Source organism: Syngnathoides biaculeatus, chromosome 8 (genome assembly GCF_019802595.1).
Source record: "Syngnathoides biaculeatus isolate LvHL_M chromosome 8, ASM1980259v1, whole genome shotgun sequence".
NCBI classification, from domain to species: domain Eukaryota; kingdom Metazoa; phylum Chordata; class Actinopteri; order Syngnathiformes; family Syngnathidae; genus Syngnathoides; species Syngnathoides biaculeatus.
The window spans coordinates 708,261-726,363 of NC_084647.1; the positions used below are offsets into that span (position 1 = coordinate 708,261).

The 18,103-nt window shown below is 41.8% G+C and overlaps 1 protein-coding gene and 1 pseudogene across 2 annotated transcripts in view; both read right to left on the minus strand.

Annotated features, from left to right (window-relative positions):
* The window catches only part of LOC133504871 (trichohyalin-like), a 74,546-nt gene that overhangs the window by 9,639 nt on the left and 46,804 nt on the right, over nucleotides 1-18,103 (minus strand). For both annotated transcript variants that reach the window (XM_061827566.1, XM_061827567.1), the window contains exons 36-38: nucleotides 9,973-14,339; nucleotides 4,784-4,915; nucleotides 895-1,078 (exon numbers count right to left, since the gene is read on the minus strand). In XM_061827566.1, coding sequence (XP_061683550.1) covers nucleotides 895-1,078; nucleotides 4,784-4,915; nucleotides 9,973-14,339 — 4,683 coding nt within the window. The remainder of the gene's footprint in view (nucleotides 1-894; nucleotides 1,079-4,783; nucleotides 4,916-9,972; nucleotides 14,340-18,103) is intronic.
* On the minus strand, nucleotides 6,586-6,704 carry LOC133505450 (5S ribosomal RNA; annotated as a pseudogene).

The window sequence follows — 18,103 nt, forward strand, 5'->3', positions numbered from 1 at the left end:
CTGGTTTAAGCAGGGGGATCTTCCATGCCATGTGTGATTTCAAACCATGACGTCTTAGTGCATTACCAACAGTCACCTTGGAAACGGTGGTCCCAGCGCTTTTCAGGTCATTGCCCAAGTCCTGTCGTGTAGTCCTGGGCTGATTCCTCACCTTTCTAAGGATCATTGAGACCCCACGAGATGATATCTTGCATGGGGCTCCACTCCGATTGAGATGGACCGTCATGTTTAGCTTCTTCCATGTTGTAATGATTGCTTCATCAGTGGACCTTTTTTCACCAAGCTGCTTGGCAATTTCTCCATAGCCCTTTCCAGCCGTGTGGAGTTGTACAATTTTGTCTCTGGTGTCTTTGGACAGCTCTTTGGTCTTGGCCATGTTACAAGTTGGAGTCTTACTGATTGTATGGGGTGGACAGGTGTCTTTTTGCAACTAACGACCTCACACAGGTGCATCTGATTCAGGATAATACATGGAGTGGAGGTGGACTTTTAAATGCGGACTAACAGGTCTTTAAGGGTCAGAATTCTAGCTGATAGACAGGTGTTCAAATACTTGTTTGCAGCTGTATCACACAAATAAATCGTCAAAAAAAAATCATACATCGTGATTTCTGGATTTTTCTTTTTAGATTATTTCTCTGACAGTGGACATGCACCTACGATGAAAATGTCAAACTCCTCCATGATTTCTAAGTGGGAGAACTTGCAATATAGCAGGGTGTTCAAATACTTATTTTCTTCACTGTAAGTTCATCTTATGGTCACAAAAAATTGTACATATCAAACATAGGTACATTAATACTGTATCCATTATTTGCAGATTTCTGTTGTGCGTTCCTTACACCCCTGCAAATAACGGGGGAACACGATATGATCTGAAATATCACAAGCTACCTCTGATGTCAAAGACTTCAGGTCTTCCTGTAGTCTTGTTTTCAATGTATGAGGCTCCTCTTCTGACTTGGCCTTAAAGCACTCAAAGAATTGTCTCCTTTGAGCAGTCAGCCTACCACGTTCAGCTTCCCGTTCTTCTTCAAGTGCAAGGCAAAGAGCTCTTAAGGCAGCTTCACGGTCCTGCCTAACTCACATCCGCACGCACACGCACACACACACACACACACACACACACACACACACACACACACACACACACACACACACACACACACATATATAGCAGGACACATTTGATAAATTTCCACAACCTCTGGATATGAAAGGATTATTTGTCGATATCAGCTAGCAGTCAATGAAACATTTGAGCTGTGACACTGTTTCCCAGTGGAGGGGCAGGAAACGGGACCAGGCCGAACCATTCAACAACTCAGCCGATCTGGTACCAGTGTTAGGAGGCAACAGGTTTTCAGAAATGACTCCTCAGTCTAGCTGCGGCTGTTGTAATCCACTTAATTAAAAATAGACCAGTGGCAACAGTACTCCAACCAATGACATAGAATAAAAACTACACTGCGCAGAGGCCCCTTTCACATTGTAATTCGGCTTCAGGGCAAAACGTTGCTTTGGGTACTCTTTCATTTGAAAGTTACCATCCTTTGACATTTTTAAAACTGTACATGGTTAAACATAATGAGATCAAATTTAATTGGAATATGTTAGGTTTAGCTTTTTTGGTGTCAATATGGTTAATTTTTGTTGCGCTGCTGGCTGTCAAAACAGTGCAGGCGGTTGCAAAGCAGTAACTTTTCACTGGTAAGTGTGTTTCAGTTTAACCTTCATAATTAACTATTATAATTATGAATGTGGAAAATATATCATTACAGTGCAGATTAATCTGTTTGGAGTATTGGATCTAGGTGTATAAGAGGCTTCTGTCACTGATAATATATTTCAGTATCACAGGCGTATTTTGTATCACAGTCACTGATATTTCAGTATCACAGGGATATATCACACCCTGATCAGAATTCTTGTTTATCACAGTCACTGATATTTTTAGAATCACATCTTATCACAATTCTTATGTATCACAGGTTGTACACTGTTGAATATAAATGATGTTACAAACATATCTCAATATGTCTATAAATGAGTGGAAGTGTAGACAAACGGTAACATTTCAAGTTCACAGAGAATAATCGCTATAAAAGGGTATCACCTGAATATGTGTCTATATGTGTGTGGTTATGTGGACATTACTTTGTATTCAAGGGAAGAAAGCACTAAGCCTCCATCACTGTCATTAATAAATGAGATTCCTTAAAATTCAAAAAGACAGGGAGTAGGCTCTTCCGGACACGAAGCGTGTTGCGGCCACACGTTAAACTTTGGTAAACTTCTCAGTGACAGAAGTTTTTTTTAAACTATGCATTGTTCTCAAATGAGTCCAATGCGTATTTAAAAACAGAAAATAGTGGCCGGTAGGGGGGAGCTCCTATCTTCTCCCCGCACACGGCGAGCGACAACAACGCTGGGGCCCGCACATCGACACATTTATCACTTTCGTACTTTATGAAGTCATTATGACGCGTATCTTTTGTTACGTTCTGAGAGAAGGATTACGTCGTCGGATGCAGACGGAGCTTTTTAATTATTGCTGCTTTCAGAGATGTTTTTCCAGTTTGGTGACTATACGTCTAGTTAGCTAGTTAGTGCGTGTTACACGCTACTAAACGGTGTTTGTACTTCTATTTCGTTATTGTGTGATGAATTTGTCTTAAATGCAATACAAGAGCTTTCTTATATGCTGCCGGTTTGACCAAGGGGATTTATTTTAAATTCATATGTAACATATGCTATGAACTGTGAGACAAATTAGTCCCCCCAACTATTATTTTTTTATAATAGCTCCATAAACTCACATTTGTCATTTAGAACCCACAAAGCTCACGTCCTTTGCACCTATGCAATCCATTTTTCACGACGAACCGAGTGTCTTGGAAAAGTGTGAAGAGTGAATCTAATCTCCTGAGTGTTCAGGCAAAATCCAGCAATACAGCGAGACGGCATTTTGGCTAACATGATGAAAAAAAAGGTAATTTTTCGCCGGTACAATAGGTATAAACCAATATAAATACCACACTACTGCAAAAAATGTCACTTCCTGGTTCTTCTACAACACAAAAGCCTCGAGAGGATTTTCATGGCGGGAGATGCAAAAATCCATATACGACAACATCCTGATGTGTGCTGAAAATTCCAGCTGACTTTTTTTAAATAAAAAAAATACTAAAAATTATGCTTTACATGTCAGTTGACCTTTAAAGGGGAAATCCACTGGCTTGCATTAACAATGTATCCAATAGGTCATGTAATGTGTACTCTATTTTGACAATATGATGTTAAATCCTCTCTCATTTAATAGTGTTTTGAGAAGATTATTATTGACAATTACGAATTTTCAGGGGCACTGCCATTTTCGCAAGTCACATGACCTGCGTGTGCAGATGTGACGTGTACCGTGCCCCAATAAAGGCTCGATTACATGAGACACCATCTATGCCCAGCGCTGATTCCTTGGATTTATCCTCGTCTGATGAACAAATAGCAGTATCGGGTGATTGGGAAGACGGAGGAATAGTTCCATACACAGCCGTGAGCTGTACTGGAGCCAGCAAGCCAGCTTGGGGGTGCCTATCCCCCGCATAACACGTGGAGGAAGAGCTGACATCGAAGGATCAAAAAGTGATGTCGCTATTAACGGTTGGCCGCCACAATCCCTGTGGTAACTTTTCTGACACCTTCTGCTTGAAACCCACACGCGCACGTCCTCCGTCCCGCGCATGCTCGAGACCGGGCTGCCGGTGGAGCGCTCAATTGCACAGGGCCTGGTTAATTCAAATAACGAACAAGACTCCAGCATGCTAACTAGTTATGGAGCCCGCAGCGGCGTGAGCGGCACCGCTCACGGTTGCGTATGGAAGTATTCCTCCACTTGCCTATCAACCAATACTCTCTATTTCTTCATCAGATGAGGATAAATCAGAGAAATCAGTGATAGGCATAAATGGTGTACGATGTAATCGAGCCTTTGTTGCGGCACATAACACGTCACATCCGACTCACATGACTCGCAAAAATGGCAGCGCCCATGAAAATACGTAATTGTCGATAAAAATCTTCTCAAAACACTATTAAATGAGAGAGGATTTAACATCACATTGTCAAAATACAGTACATATTACATGACCGATACATTGTTAATGCAAACCAGTGGATTTCCCCTTTGACGTCTGTACCTCCTATTACATATGTATCTTCTAAAACTTCCTGGGCATGCTGCAAATGTTTAGATTATATTCATGCCTATAGGGATCCAAAACATCCCAAGTATTTAGATTTGTTGCATCATTTCCATAATGTGAGTTTACCAAGCTTTTTGCCCTGACCCAAAATCAGAGCCTATTTGCCATGGCATCATACATAATCCATGTAGATTGTGCAGTTTAGTTTTTATTCTTCATCATTGACTCTAACCCATAATGAAAAGACAGATACACCCACGGTTAAGCCACCTTTACCACTATGCTTTGAGTTGCTACACTATTATCGACGCAATATTAAAATTGGTAGAAATGAACAGGGGCTTGGTGTGGCACATGGTAATCTGGTGGTGAATATGGTATGGTCGTGTTCACTGGATACCGGCAAATAAATTATCATGAGTTTCATTTTAAAGTCTGGCACTTCCATGAACTCTGCTGGAATCAATAAAGACATACAGGTGACAATAGACTGAATTGATGTACAAATGTCAATTTCCTCACCCTTTCTACAGCTATGTCTCTTTGCACTGTTTTGTGTTGTGTGATAACGTGTGTTAAACCTGAGCTTAAATTGCTGCTCATCCTCTCTTTCCATCTTGACAGATTCTGTTAATTTCTCCTTCTGCTCGAACATGTTATTCAACAAGGTCTCCTCCTTTCTCCGCTTGGCCAGAAGACTTTGCCGTAAAACCCTCAGGAAGTGATAGATACAGAGTATTAATTAGACACTCAAAATGAGCTCTTAGGTTAAAACATTCTGACGACAACCAACAGAAGAGACAAGGGAAAATTTGAAAATGGTGCCCCTGCAAATGCAATGCAATCAACAGACATGGTAAAAGGAGTTCACATTCCATTATCACAAGTGAATTCACTTGTTCATTTTTAAAAACTTAAAAAAACAACAAATTTTAAAAAACAAATAAATAAGTAGTACGTATCGCTGCAGCATCTACTACGGATCCCAAAACACATACAACTACTGTAGGGCTAGGGGGAAATTTTTTTTTCACAGTTAAGTCAACTTTCTATTTGTTATACAATATAAAAAGACAACACATGGTGTCAGAAGTGGCCGTGAGCAGCTTCGAATTGAATGTTTGCCACGGGGGAGCCAAGAAAGAGAGAGACAGAAAAAGAAGAGTCTGCAGTAGCGTGAGTGATGCATATTATCAAAGTAACACGTAAAAAAGGAGTTCGCTGCGGTGTGTGATGGCAACAAGTGGCAGAAATGTGAAGCAGAGGACGGCAAATGATTGGACAAGCAGAAAAGGATCCCGTGCCAGAATTGGAAATTAAAGCCCAACTGACATCTCTACAAACGTTCTAAAATAGATATTGTAATGAAAAATACATATAACATTATTCAATTCAATGTCTATACAGAAAAAAAATATTAACGGAGAACGTGTCATCCATGCGTAAAGTTCCGGAAGTCTTACTCGACATCCCAGTAGCAGCCATATTGCCTGCAACATCATCTGCAGATGTCACACTAGGACAGTTGCCGTTGAAAACATGTAGTGGCACTTGCTATGGGAGAGGAACAAGAGAGATTTTCAGATTTTTCCGACGCCTTCTGACACTGAAGCACTTTTCGAAGAAGAACAGATCTCACAATCAAGTGAAGTGACCGGGGCAATATTACCCTATCATTTTGAGCCATATTTAGATGATATGCGGATCACTTCGAACTAACAACAGACTCCTCGACAGTATGACAGTATGTAGCATACTCAGCCAAAAGTGACAACAACGCTTTTGGTGTCAGTTGGACTTCAACCAACAACAAAAAGCTCTGGAGTTCCAATAATTTACCTCACCTACGAGCATGGATAAACTAAATTCACCTAGCACCAAGCACCTGACTGGTAATCTTGCAGATAACTAGAAGCATTTCAAGTTAGATCTAATATCTAGTTGGCAACATGTGCCGCAGGGGGAGATGCGGAAGTAACCCAAGAGCGGTTTGCTGGTACGTGTTCTACGTGAAAGTAAAGATTGAATGCTTTGAAATACACCACGTCTATTTTTTATACAATATAAAAGGACAACGCATTCGACAATAAGAAATTTGACTGTTAATTTGCTTCCCTGTCTTGGACAACTGGATATACACATGTATTTGGTGAATAAGTCGTTGAGATTTACATAGAAGAGTTTGAAAGCCTATAAAAGTCTGGACACATATAAATACTTTGTTGCAGAGGCTAGATACAGGCCCAATTCTTCTTCTTCTTTCAGTTTGTCCCGTTAGGGGTCGCTACAGCGTGTCATCTTAGATGAACGCATATTTGTTTGGCACAGATTTACATCGGATGCCGATCCTGACGCAACCCCTCTGCATTTAGCTGGAGAGAGGATCTTACAGCACCTGTTATTCCCAGGCGGTCTCCCATCCAAGTACTAACCAGGGCCAAACCCACTTAGCTTCCAAAATCTGACGAGATTGGGCGTTCTCAGTGTAGGATGGCCGTAAGTAGATACAGGCCTAGTTAAAATATACACTCACCCTTGATCTGTTCTGAGGAATAAATCCTACATAGCGACCCACTCAGATTTTTTCAATAAAAATACCAAACTATGATTGGAAAAAAAATTTAGGCCAGGGAGTTGTCTCCCCTGTAAACCTCTCTGTGACAGACAGTTTATTATTTTTCTTTAGATACGTATTGTTCTCAAATGAGTCAATTTGGCATTATAAATAATTCTTAATAATTTGAGATTGAGAATAACAATTCCTCTTTAGGCAATGACCTGTGGGGTCCCTCAAGGGGTCAGTTCTTGGACCTCTCCTGTTCAGCCTGTACATACCAACTTTGGGTCAAATTCTTCAAAACTTTAATTTTGACAACCATAGCTATGCAGATGACACAGAGTTATATTTAGCAGTGTCTACAGATGACTACAGTTCAATTTAGGTATTGTGTCGCTGTCTAAATCAGATAAATAACTGGATGAGCCAAAATGTTCTTCAACTAAATCACTGAAGTAAGAATAATTTTATTGTGTTGTTTTTCCATAATTAAAAGATGTTTCGCAACAGCTTCGTATATGTTTCGCAATAGCTTCGTATATATTTCGCAATAGCTTTGTATAACCTAAAAGACGATCGCAATAGCTTTGAATAACCAGCAATGTCATAAAAGGATGTTTGGATAACCAGCAATGTCATAAAAAGATGTTTTTGTGTTATATGATGTCGTGCAACGCCATCTGTTGGTAACAAAGAATAGTGTGGCGTCAGGCGGGATGAATTGGCCACTCACCCCTCCTTCCGCACACGCTTAGAGTATAAAAGGAGAACTTTAGATACTCTCGGTAGAGTCTGCTGCGGGTTGCGTACGGACGCCCAGCCGGTATTGAAGCTGCTCTACCTGGAGTGTTGGCTCTCCCTGCTACTGGCGCACGGTAAGAGCTGGATATTCTTCTAAGAGCTGGTTGGATATTACTTAGCTTCATACCACGTGATTTGTGCTTGTGCTTGTGTTACCATTTCTGTGTGGGACCAATAAAGTGCCAATTGTTGGTAGCCAGAAGTGTGTCTTGTCTTCATTTCTGAGTGCCTATCTCCGACGAACCTATTAAAATTTGATACCGAACTCCTGAGCGAGGTATCAGAAATGTTTTAAAACAATCACAACAAGACAACTGAGACAATTGTTTTTGGCAATAAAGAGAATTGCTGTTAGTAAACACCTGGACTCTCTATCTTTAAAAACCAAAGACCAAGTCCGAATCTTGGTGTTCTGATTGATTCCGACCTGACTTACAACAATCATATCAACTCAATCACAAAAACTGCCTTCTACCATCTGAAGAACATATCTAGAGTGAAATCTTGTATGTGTCAAGCAGACCAGGAAAAGCTCATCCATGCTTTTATCTCAAGTAGACATGACTACTGTAATGGTCTTCTGACTGGCCTCCCAAAAAAAGAATATGGAGCTCATTCAGAATTCTGCAGCACGCGTTCTGACCAAAACAAAGTGGTCAGAGCATATAACTCCAATCCTAAAGTCCTTGCACTGGCTTCCAGTCAGATTTAGATTTTAAAGTTCTGCTACTGGTCTATAAATCACTAAATGATTTAGGTCCTGAATATATGAAAGAAATGCTTACGGAATACAAACGCAGTAGAGCTCTGAGAGCGACTGACTCTGGTCAAACAGTGGAGCGCAGATTCCAAAGCAAACATGGTGAAGGAGCATTTAGCTATTATGCTGCACACAAATGGAATAAGTTGCCAACAGAGGTGACGTCAGCCCCAAGTGTGAATGTTTTTAAATCCAGCTTGAAAACTCTTCTTTCTTCTCATGTTTTTTAGAATATATCCACTTTTTGATTATATTACTTGCACTGTATGCGGTTTTAATTGTCTTTTTTTTAATATTTTGTGTCATTTTTATGTTTTTGGTGCTGTTTTAAATGTTTTATCTCTTTGTTTTCAAATGCCTTTAGTCATGTAAAGCACATTGAGTTACCTTGTGTATGAAATGCACTAAAATAAATTTGCTTTGCTTTGCTTTACTTGAAATGAAATGATCGCTAGATGGGCGTGGGTTGGGCATCATCAATCCCATTTAATTGCGGAAATCCATCGATCTTTTCTGGTCTTTTCAGATGGTATTTGAGAGGAGTGTTAATTAGTGATGCTTCCCATAGCCGTTGAATACCCGAATGTATTGTGCAACCATGGTTATATAAGTTGTTTTTCACTAACTTGTTTTTGGTCAAGACGTTTTGACCGTTTCACTATTTTGTTTTCATACCAATGAAGAACATTGTTGTGGGATGTTTGACAGTTATGGCTGTGTAAGATGTTTTTCAGAGCCTGAAGGACACACTTAAGTGTCAATAGAAAATCAGGAAACAAACTTGCGGCGCCAGGGCGGACAGGTAGGCCACCCGCCCTTCCTCTCGCACGCAACTGAAAAGTATGAAAGAGAGATGCAGAGTACAAACAGGTAGAGTCTGCTGCGGGTTGCGTACGAACGCCCAGCTGGTTGACAAGCGGAGCTCTGCCTGGGTGTTGGCTCTCCACCTTCTCGGCATAGGTAAGAGGCTCATATGATGATTTCACTCAATGTCAACTGTATTTTGAGAACTTGCATTTGGTCGAAATAAATATGCCAGTTATTTAGGCTAAATAGCATTTGGGAACGTTGGTCTTTTGTTGAGTGTCGTCTTTGTCTCCTGAGCGCCGACCAGCACCGATCCTTTCAATAAAACAGTATTCTATAGAATGATATCTTTGAAGAACTGTCTCGTCTACTGTGACCACCAACAGCACAATAGGTCTCGAGCATTGTGAAAAATCTGCTCTGGTTCAAAGACTCCGCACTGCAGAGCAGCTTTGTTTGACCGGCAATATGGCGTTGTAAACAGTGATGTCGCGCGCACGATCGCATTAGCTGTAATGCAAATAATGCGTGGTTTGTTTAACATTTTAAAGTTAAAGGATTTCGAAGTGGTCCTTTCACCCTTTGATTTTTATGTATTTAGCCTTCAGAGAAAAATATCTGGACACCTCTGGTTATAGATGATGAGTTGGATAAAATTATATATATAAATGTTAGCGAAATAAATGCACAAAATTAGCAAAATACAGTAATCAATTAATTGAGGCAATTATTTTCCAGAACCCACTGGAATTGACAAAACTCTGCCATGGGCGCTTGGTTGGCTGTTCTACATTAGTATATCGATTGCATTACATGGACAGAACACGATAAAATAAATATCCTACCTAAGCCTTTCTTTGTACTCCGTCTTCAGTTTCCTCTCCTCCTCTTCTCTCCACATGTCTATTTGTCGGAGACGCATTCTCTTCTGCTTCTCAGCCTTCAATTTGTCAATCAATTCCTCTGTTTCTCTCCTCAGTTCATCCTGGAGATGACTCATTCTTTTTTCTTTTTCTATCTTTAACTGTTCTGCTTCTTTGTCTTCCTCTTTCTTCAATTCCTCTTGGCAGTATTCCATTCTCTTCTCCTTCTCTCTTTTTAACTGCTGAACATCTTCCTCCTCTATCTTTAGCATTTCTGGAAGTAAATGTGTTCTCTTTTCCTTCACCCTAATTAACTCCTCCTCCTCCTCTCTCATAAGATCCACTTGGAGGTTATGGATGGTCTTGTCTTTTTCCTTCCTTAATTGTTCTACCTCAGCTTGTTCCTCTCTCCACAGCTCTTCCTGGTGAAGGTGTGTTCTCAGCTCCTTTTCCCTCTTGAAACGCTCTGCAGTGTCCTTTTCTTCTTTTCTTAGTTCCTCTAGGTAGAGACTCCTTCTTTTCTCCCCAATCCTCTTAAACTGCTCCTCCTCTTCATGTTTACACTGTTCCTCCTGGTGGAGCAGTGTTCTCCTCTCATTTTCCCATTTCAATCGCTCATCATCTTCCTCTTTCTTCAACTTCTCATAGAGGACACTCATTCGCTTCTCCTTGTCTCTTTTTAACTGCTCTGCCTCTTCCTCTTCCTCTACTCTCAGTTCTAACTGGAGGAGACGTATTCTCTGCTCTTTTTCTCTCTTTAAATTGTCTGCTTCAATTTCTTCATCTCTTCTGAGTTCCTCCTCATAAATGCGTATTCTTGTCTCTTTTTCTCTCTGTAACTGCTCCACTTCTTCTTCTTCCTCTCTTTTCAGGTCTTCAATGTAAAGGCAAATTCTTCTCCACTTTTCCCTTTTTAAAAAATCCACCTCTTCCTCCTCTTCATCCATTTCTCTCCTTAGGTCGCAATGGAGATGAGTTTCATTTTCCCTCGTTAACCCTTTTACCACCTTGTCTATGCTCCTTGGATTCTTCTGGCGGATTTGTGCGTTTTTAACCATTTCCATCTTCAAATGGTCTTGCTGCTCCTGACCCTCCCTTTGAAGCTCATCCAGTTGGACACATGTGTGATCTTGCACATTGGGACTTCCATTTCGCCTACCTCCTAATGAAAATGGATAATCTTTCGTGAACAACTGTGTCTCATCTAGTTTCGCTTTATTTAACTCCCCCGTGTTCCTATTTAATTGTTTCATCTCCTTCATTTCTTTATTTCTCAATTTTTCTTGTTGATAATACACCATCTTTTCCTTCTCCCTCTTTATAATTTCAGCTTCCTCCTCTTCATTTGTCTTCAGCTCCTTCTGGAAATTATATGGCCGCTTCTTCTCCTGTTCTTCTGGAATCTTCATTACTTCTTGGTTCAGATTTACTATGGTCTCCCTTTCCTTTTTGAGCCCCTCAATCTCATACTCTCTACGTGACCCTTCCTGGTTGGAATTTGATTTATCTTCCTTCTCCTCCTTCAGTCCTTCCTTCTCCTTTTGCTCTCTCATCAGCTCCTTCTGGGGGACACATTTTATCTTGTCCATTTTCAAAGGCTCCTCTTCTTCATTTGTTCGTCCCACTTGGCGCAGCGATATGCTCACTATCCCATTCTTCAAGCACCATGCCTCCTCATCCTCATCCCTCATTTCACTTTCATTGAGCATTTTTTGTGTCTCTATTTCTCTTTGAAGCATTCCTTTTATTTCTTCTTCTTTGTTGTGCTCCTGGCACAGCCATGCGCTTGTCTTCCTTGGCTCCAATTTTTCTGGTTCATCGTCTCCTCTCCTTTGGCCCTCCTGGCGGAACAATATTCTCATCATCTCCCTCTTTAAGCACCCTACCTCCTCACCCTCATCGGGCAGTTCTTTTTCATGGAGTATTGTCTTTGTCAAAAATTCCCTCATAAACTGCTCTTCCCCGTCTTCATCTGTGCTACAGTCAGTTTTACATCTATTCAATTCCTCTGCCTTATCCTCTTCCCTCATCAGCTCCTCCAGGTGGAACTGCATCTCCTCCTGTAATCGCTCTGCCTCCGTTTCCTCACTGCTAAACTCTTGGAAATTTATTTTCATGGCATCATACCTCTTCACCTGCTCTTTTTCCTCTTCCTGCAGTTCCTTCAGGAGGTGATGAGTTTTATTTGCCTTTTCCCTCCTTAATTTGTCCAAGTCTTTAACATTTTGTCTTCTCAGTTCCTCTTGGCAAACACGCATTTTTGTCTGTCTTTCCTTCTGTAATTGCTCCACTTCTTTTTCTTCTGCTCTTCTAAGCACCTCCTGGTGCAGACACATTCTTGTCATTAGTTCTCTCATTAAAGATTCAATCTCATCCGTTTCTTCTCTTCTCAGCCCCTCTTGATAAAGCCTCAATCTCATCTCCTTGCCCCTCCTTAGCCATGCTACCTCCGGCGCTTTTCTGCTCAGTTCATCCAGGGACAGAGAGTTTCCTGAATCCTCTTCATTCATTAAGTTCTCCTCTTCTTCATTCCTCAATTTCCCATGGTTTAACTGTGTTCTTCTCTCTCTCTCTAACTGTTCCTCTTCCTCTTCATTTGATTGGAGTTGCTCTTTTTGATGTGAATAGGTTCTCATCGCCCTTCCCCTCTTCATTTCCTCAGCCTCATCTTCCTCTCTTCGGAGCTCCTCCTGAAGAAGAAATTTTCTAGTGTCAATGTATTTTTTGATCTCTTTCTCCTCTTCCTCCCTTTCTCTCATCTGCTGTTTAAGGTAGAGATGCAATCTAACATCCTTCTCCCTTTGAAAAATTTCTGCCTCCACCTCCTCCTCTCTCTGAAGCTGCTCCAGTTGGAGCTGTAGTCTCATCTCCTTCTCTTGCTTCAACTGCTCCACTTCCTCCTTTTCCTCTCTCATCAGCTCTTCGAGGTAATGACAGATTCTCCTCTCGGTATCCTTCTTCAATTGCGCTATCTCTTTCTCCTCTGCTTTCATCAGCTCTTTTTTATGTTGACACATTCTTATAGCCTTCTCCCTCTTCAACTGCGCTGCCTCCTCCTCCTCCTCTTTCCTGAGCTTTTCCAGGCAGAATTCCATTCTCATCTGCCTTTCCCTCATTGACTGCTCTGCCTCCCTTTGAGCTCTATGAAGTTCCTCCAAAATCGCACATTTTCTCGTATCCATTTCACTCTTTAACCATTCCACTTCCTCCTTCTCCCTTTTCCTCAATTCTTCCCTGCAGAGCTGAAGTCTCATTTCCTTTTCCCGCTTCAATTGCTCTGCTTCTTCTTCTTCCTCTTGCTTCAGCTCTACTTTGTATTGACATATTCTTGCCACTTTCTCCCTCTTCAATCGTGCAACCTCCGCCTTTTCCTCGTTCATCAGCTCCTCCTTTTGTTGAGAAATTTGTATCTGTTGCTCATTCCTCTGCATTTCTATCTCCTTTATCCTCTTTAACTCCTCCGCTTCCTCATTGTCCTTTTTCATCAGCTTCTCAGGGCAGAAGCATGTAACCAAATCTTTTTCACTCTTTAATCGGTCAAAATCGGTACTGAGTTTGTCTTTGTGGACATTGATTCGTGTCTTCATGTCAATTTCTAATAGTGCTATCTCTTCCTCTTCTTTCTTTCTCAGTGTTTTCTGATGGAGCTGTATTCTTGTCTCCTTGTCTCTCATTAATTGTAGTGCCTCCTCCTCTTCCTCTCTCCTTATTTCCCTTTGTTGCCAAATTCGTATCTCCTTCTCATACCTCAACTGCTCACTTTCCTTCTCTTCCTCTTTACTCAATTGGTCCCGGTTGTGACGCATTCTCACCTCCTTTTCCCTATTTAACTTTTTTGCTCGTCCATCATTCTCTCTCATCTCTTCCTCCTGGCAGGAGAGTATACGCAACTCTTTTTCCCTCTTTAATCGATCCTCCATCTCCCTTTCTGACAGCTTCAGCTCCTCCTCCTTATTTCTCAGCGCTTCTTGACAAAACTGTATTCTTTTATCCTTCTCACTGATTAGTTTATTTGCGTCCGCGTCTTCCTGCCTCCTTAATTTCCCTTCATACAGAAGCATTCTCTTTTCTTTGTCCCTCATTAGACACCCAGCTGTCTCTTCTTCCGCTGTCTTCAGTTTCTCCTCAAACAGAATAATTCTTTTTTGTTTCTCCCTCGGGAGCTCTGCTTCCTCCTCTTCCTTTCTCCCATGTTTCCACTCAGACAGTAGTCTTCCCTTTTGGTTTTTTTCTTGACTCTTCAGCGCTTCCTTTACTCTCCGAAACCCTTCCTCTTCTTCCTCATCCTGTCTTACCTTACCCTGGTGACGACACATCCTCTCCTCCCTCAATAACAGCTTTTTTGTTACCTGTCCGAAGGTCATAAGCACCTTTTAAGATTCTTGGCCACATTTTATATCATACAGTTTCTGTTTCTTGAGAGAGAGGTGCAGAGGGCATTGCTTACACCTTCATGTGTAGTTTTTGTGTTGTCACTTCTCTTGCATTTATCCAATTCTCAAGTACTCTTACTTCCTATTGAACTTCTATAATTTAATTTACCCTCTATCATTTCTTAACCATTTAATTTAAGACTTACAATTTGACAATGTGAATGTTTTTTTTTTTGTCTATGTGCCCTTCTAATGACTGACGACCTTTCTGTTTCTATTTTTGTCTTCTAACAGAACCAATTCGCACATTTACAGACAAGGCAAAGGAGAGATGTCAGTGTAAAAGAGGCTCTTGAGCATGGATTGTGGGGCATTTGGGGGGTTGCCTTTCTCAGGGGCACAGTAGTCAGGAAACAGAGGAGCATCCTTTCAACAACTAGTTGACATTTTACATTTTGACCCCAGCTTGCCGAATGAGTACAAATGGTTATGAAAATAGATAGGTTGACATTTCTGAGAGATTGCCATTATCTTTAAAGCTGGGGAGTGTAAAGCCAACAGTTTATTCTTGTCTTCTGCCTAAAACATTCAAGAAGCTACTGCAAATGAAACAATGGAAAATTAAGAATGAACTGAGTTTCAACTGAGTTTGGATTAGGATTTTAATTTTGTGTTTGACACAAATCATCTATTCTATACCATCCGTTTTGACCTACAGAAACTTGAAATAAAATCTGCAAAACCCACTCTCACCAAAACACCACTAGGTGATGATTGGGTGACAGTTCCTTCCCTCTCCTCATCCGGGTTTCTAAAACATCCAGGTGCATGTCTGACAACATGACTCAATCATCGGACTGCGGCCTAGGGTGTCATGATGCCAAATAAACTTATGGACACCCTCTTCTCTAATCATGGTATTTCTCATGGACAATCTATAGCATTGGGTTAGTCCATTAAAAGAACGCTGCTCAGGTTCTTGGATGGCGTGGGCGTGTGTTGATGGTGGTGGTGGAATTTCCCATGTGAGCACTGAAGTCCCCATCAGAACAAGAGTGTTCTCAGAAGGAGCACTCTACGGCACCCTCTCCAAGGACTCTAAAAAGTGTGGGTACTGTTGTGAACTGCTGTTTGGTACGTAGGCACAAACAAAAAACAGGATCCATTCCGGCACCTAAAACTGAAGGGTGTCTACCCTCTCGTCCACCTGACTGATCCTCAATGTACAGGCACTGAGCTTGGGAGTGAGGGGGTAATAAGTATGCAGACACCACCTTGCCACCTGTCATTGGAGGAAAGTTTTGAGTGGAAGATAGTGAAACCCCCTCTGAAAAAAAATAGTACCAGAGTACTACCTTAGCCTCTCCCACAGGAGACGAGCCCATGGGAAGAGGGACCCACATTGCTTCTTTGGGCTGTGCTTGACCGAGACCAATGGATGCAGGCTCAGCCACCAGGTGTTTGCCATCCATCCCCACATCCGTGCCTGACTCAAAGTGTGTGTGTGCGTGTGCCAGTGACCTGTGTCCAGGCAAGGGAACATTTTGTCCAAAATTACTTATAATTTATAAGGCTTTCTTTGTCTTGTCCCACACCTTGTACCTGTTTACCATGGGTGACCATACCAGGGACATAAAGCCCCAGACAGCTTCATTACGAGTATCAGTGGGACACACAAAACCCTCCACCATGATAAGTTGATGGCACAGGGAAAAGTGTCAAATGTACAGTGAACAAAATGATCAGTTGTCTGCTTTTTGTACGAAATTGCTGAGCAAAATGTAAAGAAAAAATATGTTATTTTAAATCATAAATAATAGAAACTCAGAAACCCTAAAAATTGGAAAAATCAGCACCCAAAATTTATATTCATGGATGTAAGATAAAGATACTTGCACTTCTCCACTCAGGGCATGTTTTAATCCCTGACCTTTCTGTCTGAGGACCTCGGCCTCAGATCTGGAGATGCTGATTCTCGTCCTATCCACTATGCTGAGAACTGTTCCAGTGAGACTTGGAAGAACCCAACAGAATCACATCATCTGTCAAAAGCAGAGATGCAATACTGAATCTAGCAAACCAGTTCCTCTCTATGCCTTGACTGCGCCTAGAAATTCTGTACATAAAAGTTATGAACAAAATTAGTGACAAAGGGGAGCCTTGGGTGAGATCAACCCTCACCGGACAAGAGTCTGACTTACTGCCAGCAATGCGGACCAAACTCTGACACCGGTCTGAATAGCCTGTACCAGGAGGTTCAGGACCCCATACTCCCGAAGCACCCCGCACAGGACTCCCCGAGGGACACGGTTGCCTTCTCCAAGTCCACAAAACACATGTAGACTGGTCCTGTGATCCCCTGTAGTTGAAACACACCCTGCTTAAAAAGTGAGACCACCCCCCATTCAGCCAATCCAGAGGCACTGTCCCCGATTTCCATGCGATGTTGCAGAGACGTGTGAACCACGACAGCCTCTCAACATCCAGAACTTTTAGAAACCCATGTGATGAAATGAGATGATCTCTGCGGTATTCTACACGAGACAATGATTTTGGCCCTGTGCGGTTCAAGTGTCGCATTGCAGCCCTACGCGTCGGTCACGTGATGCCCTGTAGGCGCTGTTGTATATGTGAGCGTGGGAGTTTAAAGAGGCCTTTACACACTTTCCCAGGAGAAGAAAAAGTAATTCCCACCAGCAGCGTGATCGTGATAACATCTCAAAATTTCTCATCACTTTCCACTGTAAAGATTGACACATCACTGATTCGTATTTATTAATAACATAATAGATTGGTCCTAGGTGTAAATGTTACTGTCAAAGGTTGTTTCCATATGCCCGGCAATTGGCTGGCAAATAGTTCAGGCTGTACGCGGCTCGTGCTTGAAGATAGCATGCTCGCAAACCTTGTGAAGATAAGCACGTCCGAAAATGAAGGGATTGATGGTACATAATAGATTTGAATTACATAAAAAAAGAATCAGTCTAAATCATTATTTTTTTTCTCAAGGAAACTTATAATTATTTGTTATAGGTGTACTTAGGAATACTGTGAATGTTTATCAATTTACCATGTACCTTCTTCAAAGAGTTCTTCATCTTTATGATCCTCATGGATCTGTAGGCTACATGTGCCTGCTGCAGACACAAGGTGGCTACTGTAATAAGAGTTATATTCTGTTATATTCCTCACCAGAAACATGTCGGACTACAATGGACGGCAATGTGGACAGCAATGTGGACCAAACACTGACCCCGGTCGTACAGGGCGCTAACAGCCTGTATCAGGGTATTTGGTATCCCAAACGAAGCACCCCTCCACACAACTCCTTGAGGGACAGGGACACCCCCTCTAAGTCCATAAACACAATAATGTAGATTAGTTGGGAAAACTCCCATGCACCCTTGAGAACCCTGCCAAGGGCGTAGAGCTGTTCCATTGTTCCACGGCCAGGACGAAGACCACACTGCTCCTCCTGAATCTGAGAGTCAACTTCCAGACAACGCTCCTCTCCAGCACCCATGAAAAGACCTTACCAGGGAGTCTGAGGAGTGTGATACCCCTGTAGTTGGAACACACCCTCCGGTCCCCATTCTTACAAATGGGGACCACCCAGTCTGCAAATCCAGAGCCACTGTCGCTGATTTCCACGTGATGTTGCAGAGGCATGTCAACCAGCAAGCTGCCAAAATGAGTTCCTTCTGCAGGGTGTCCGTGCTCTCCCTTAGAGATAGGGCGAG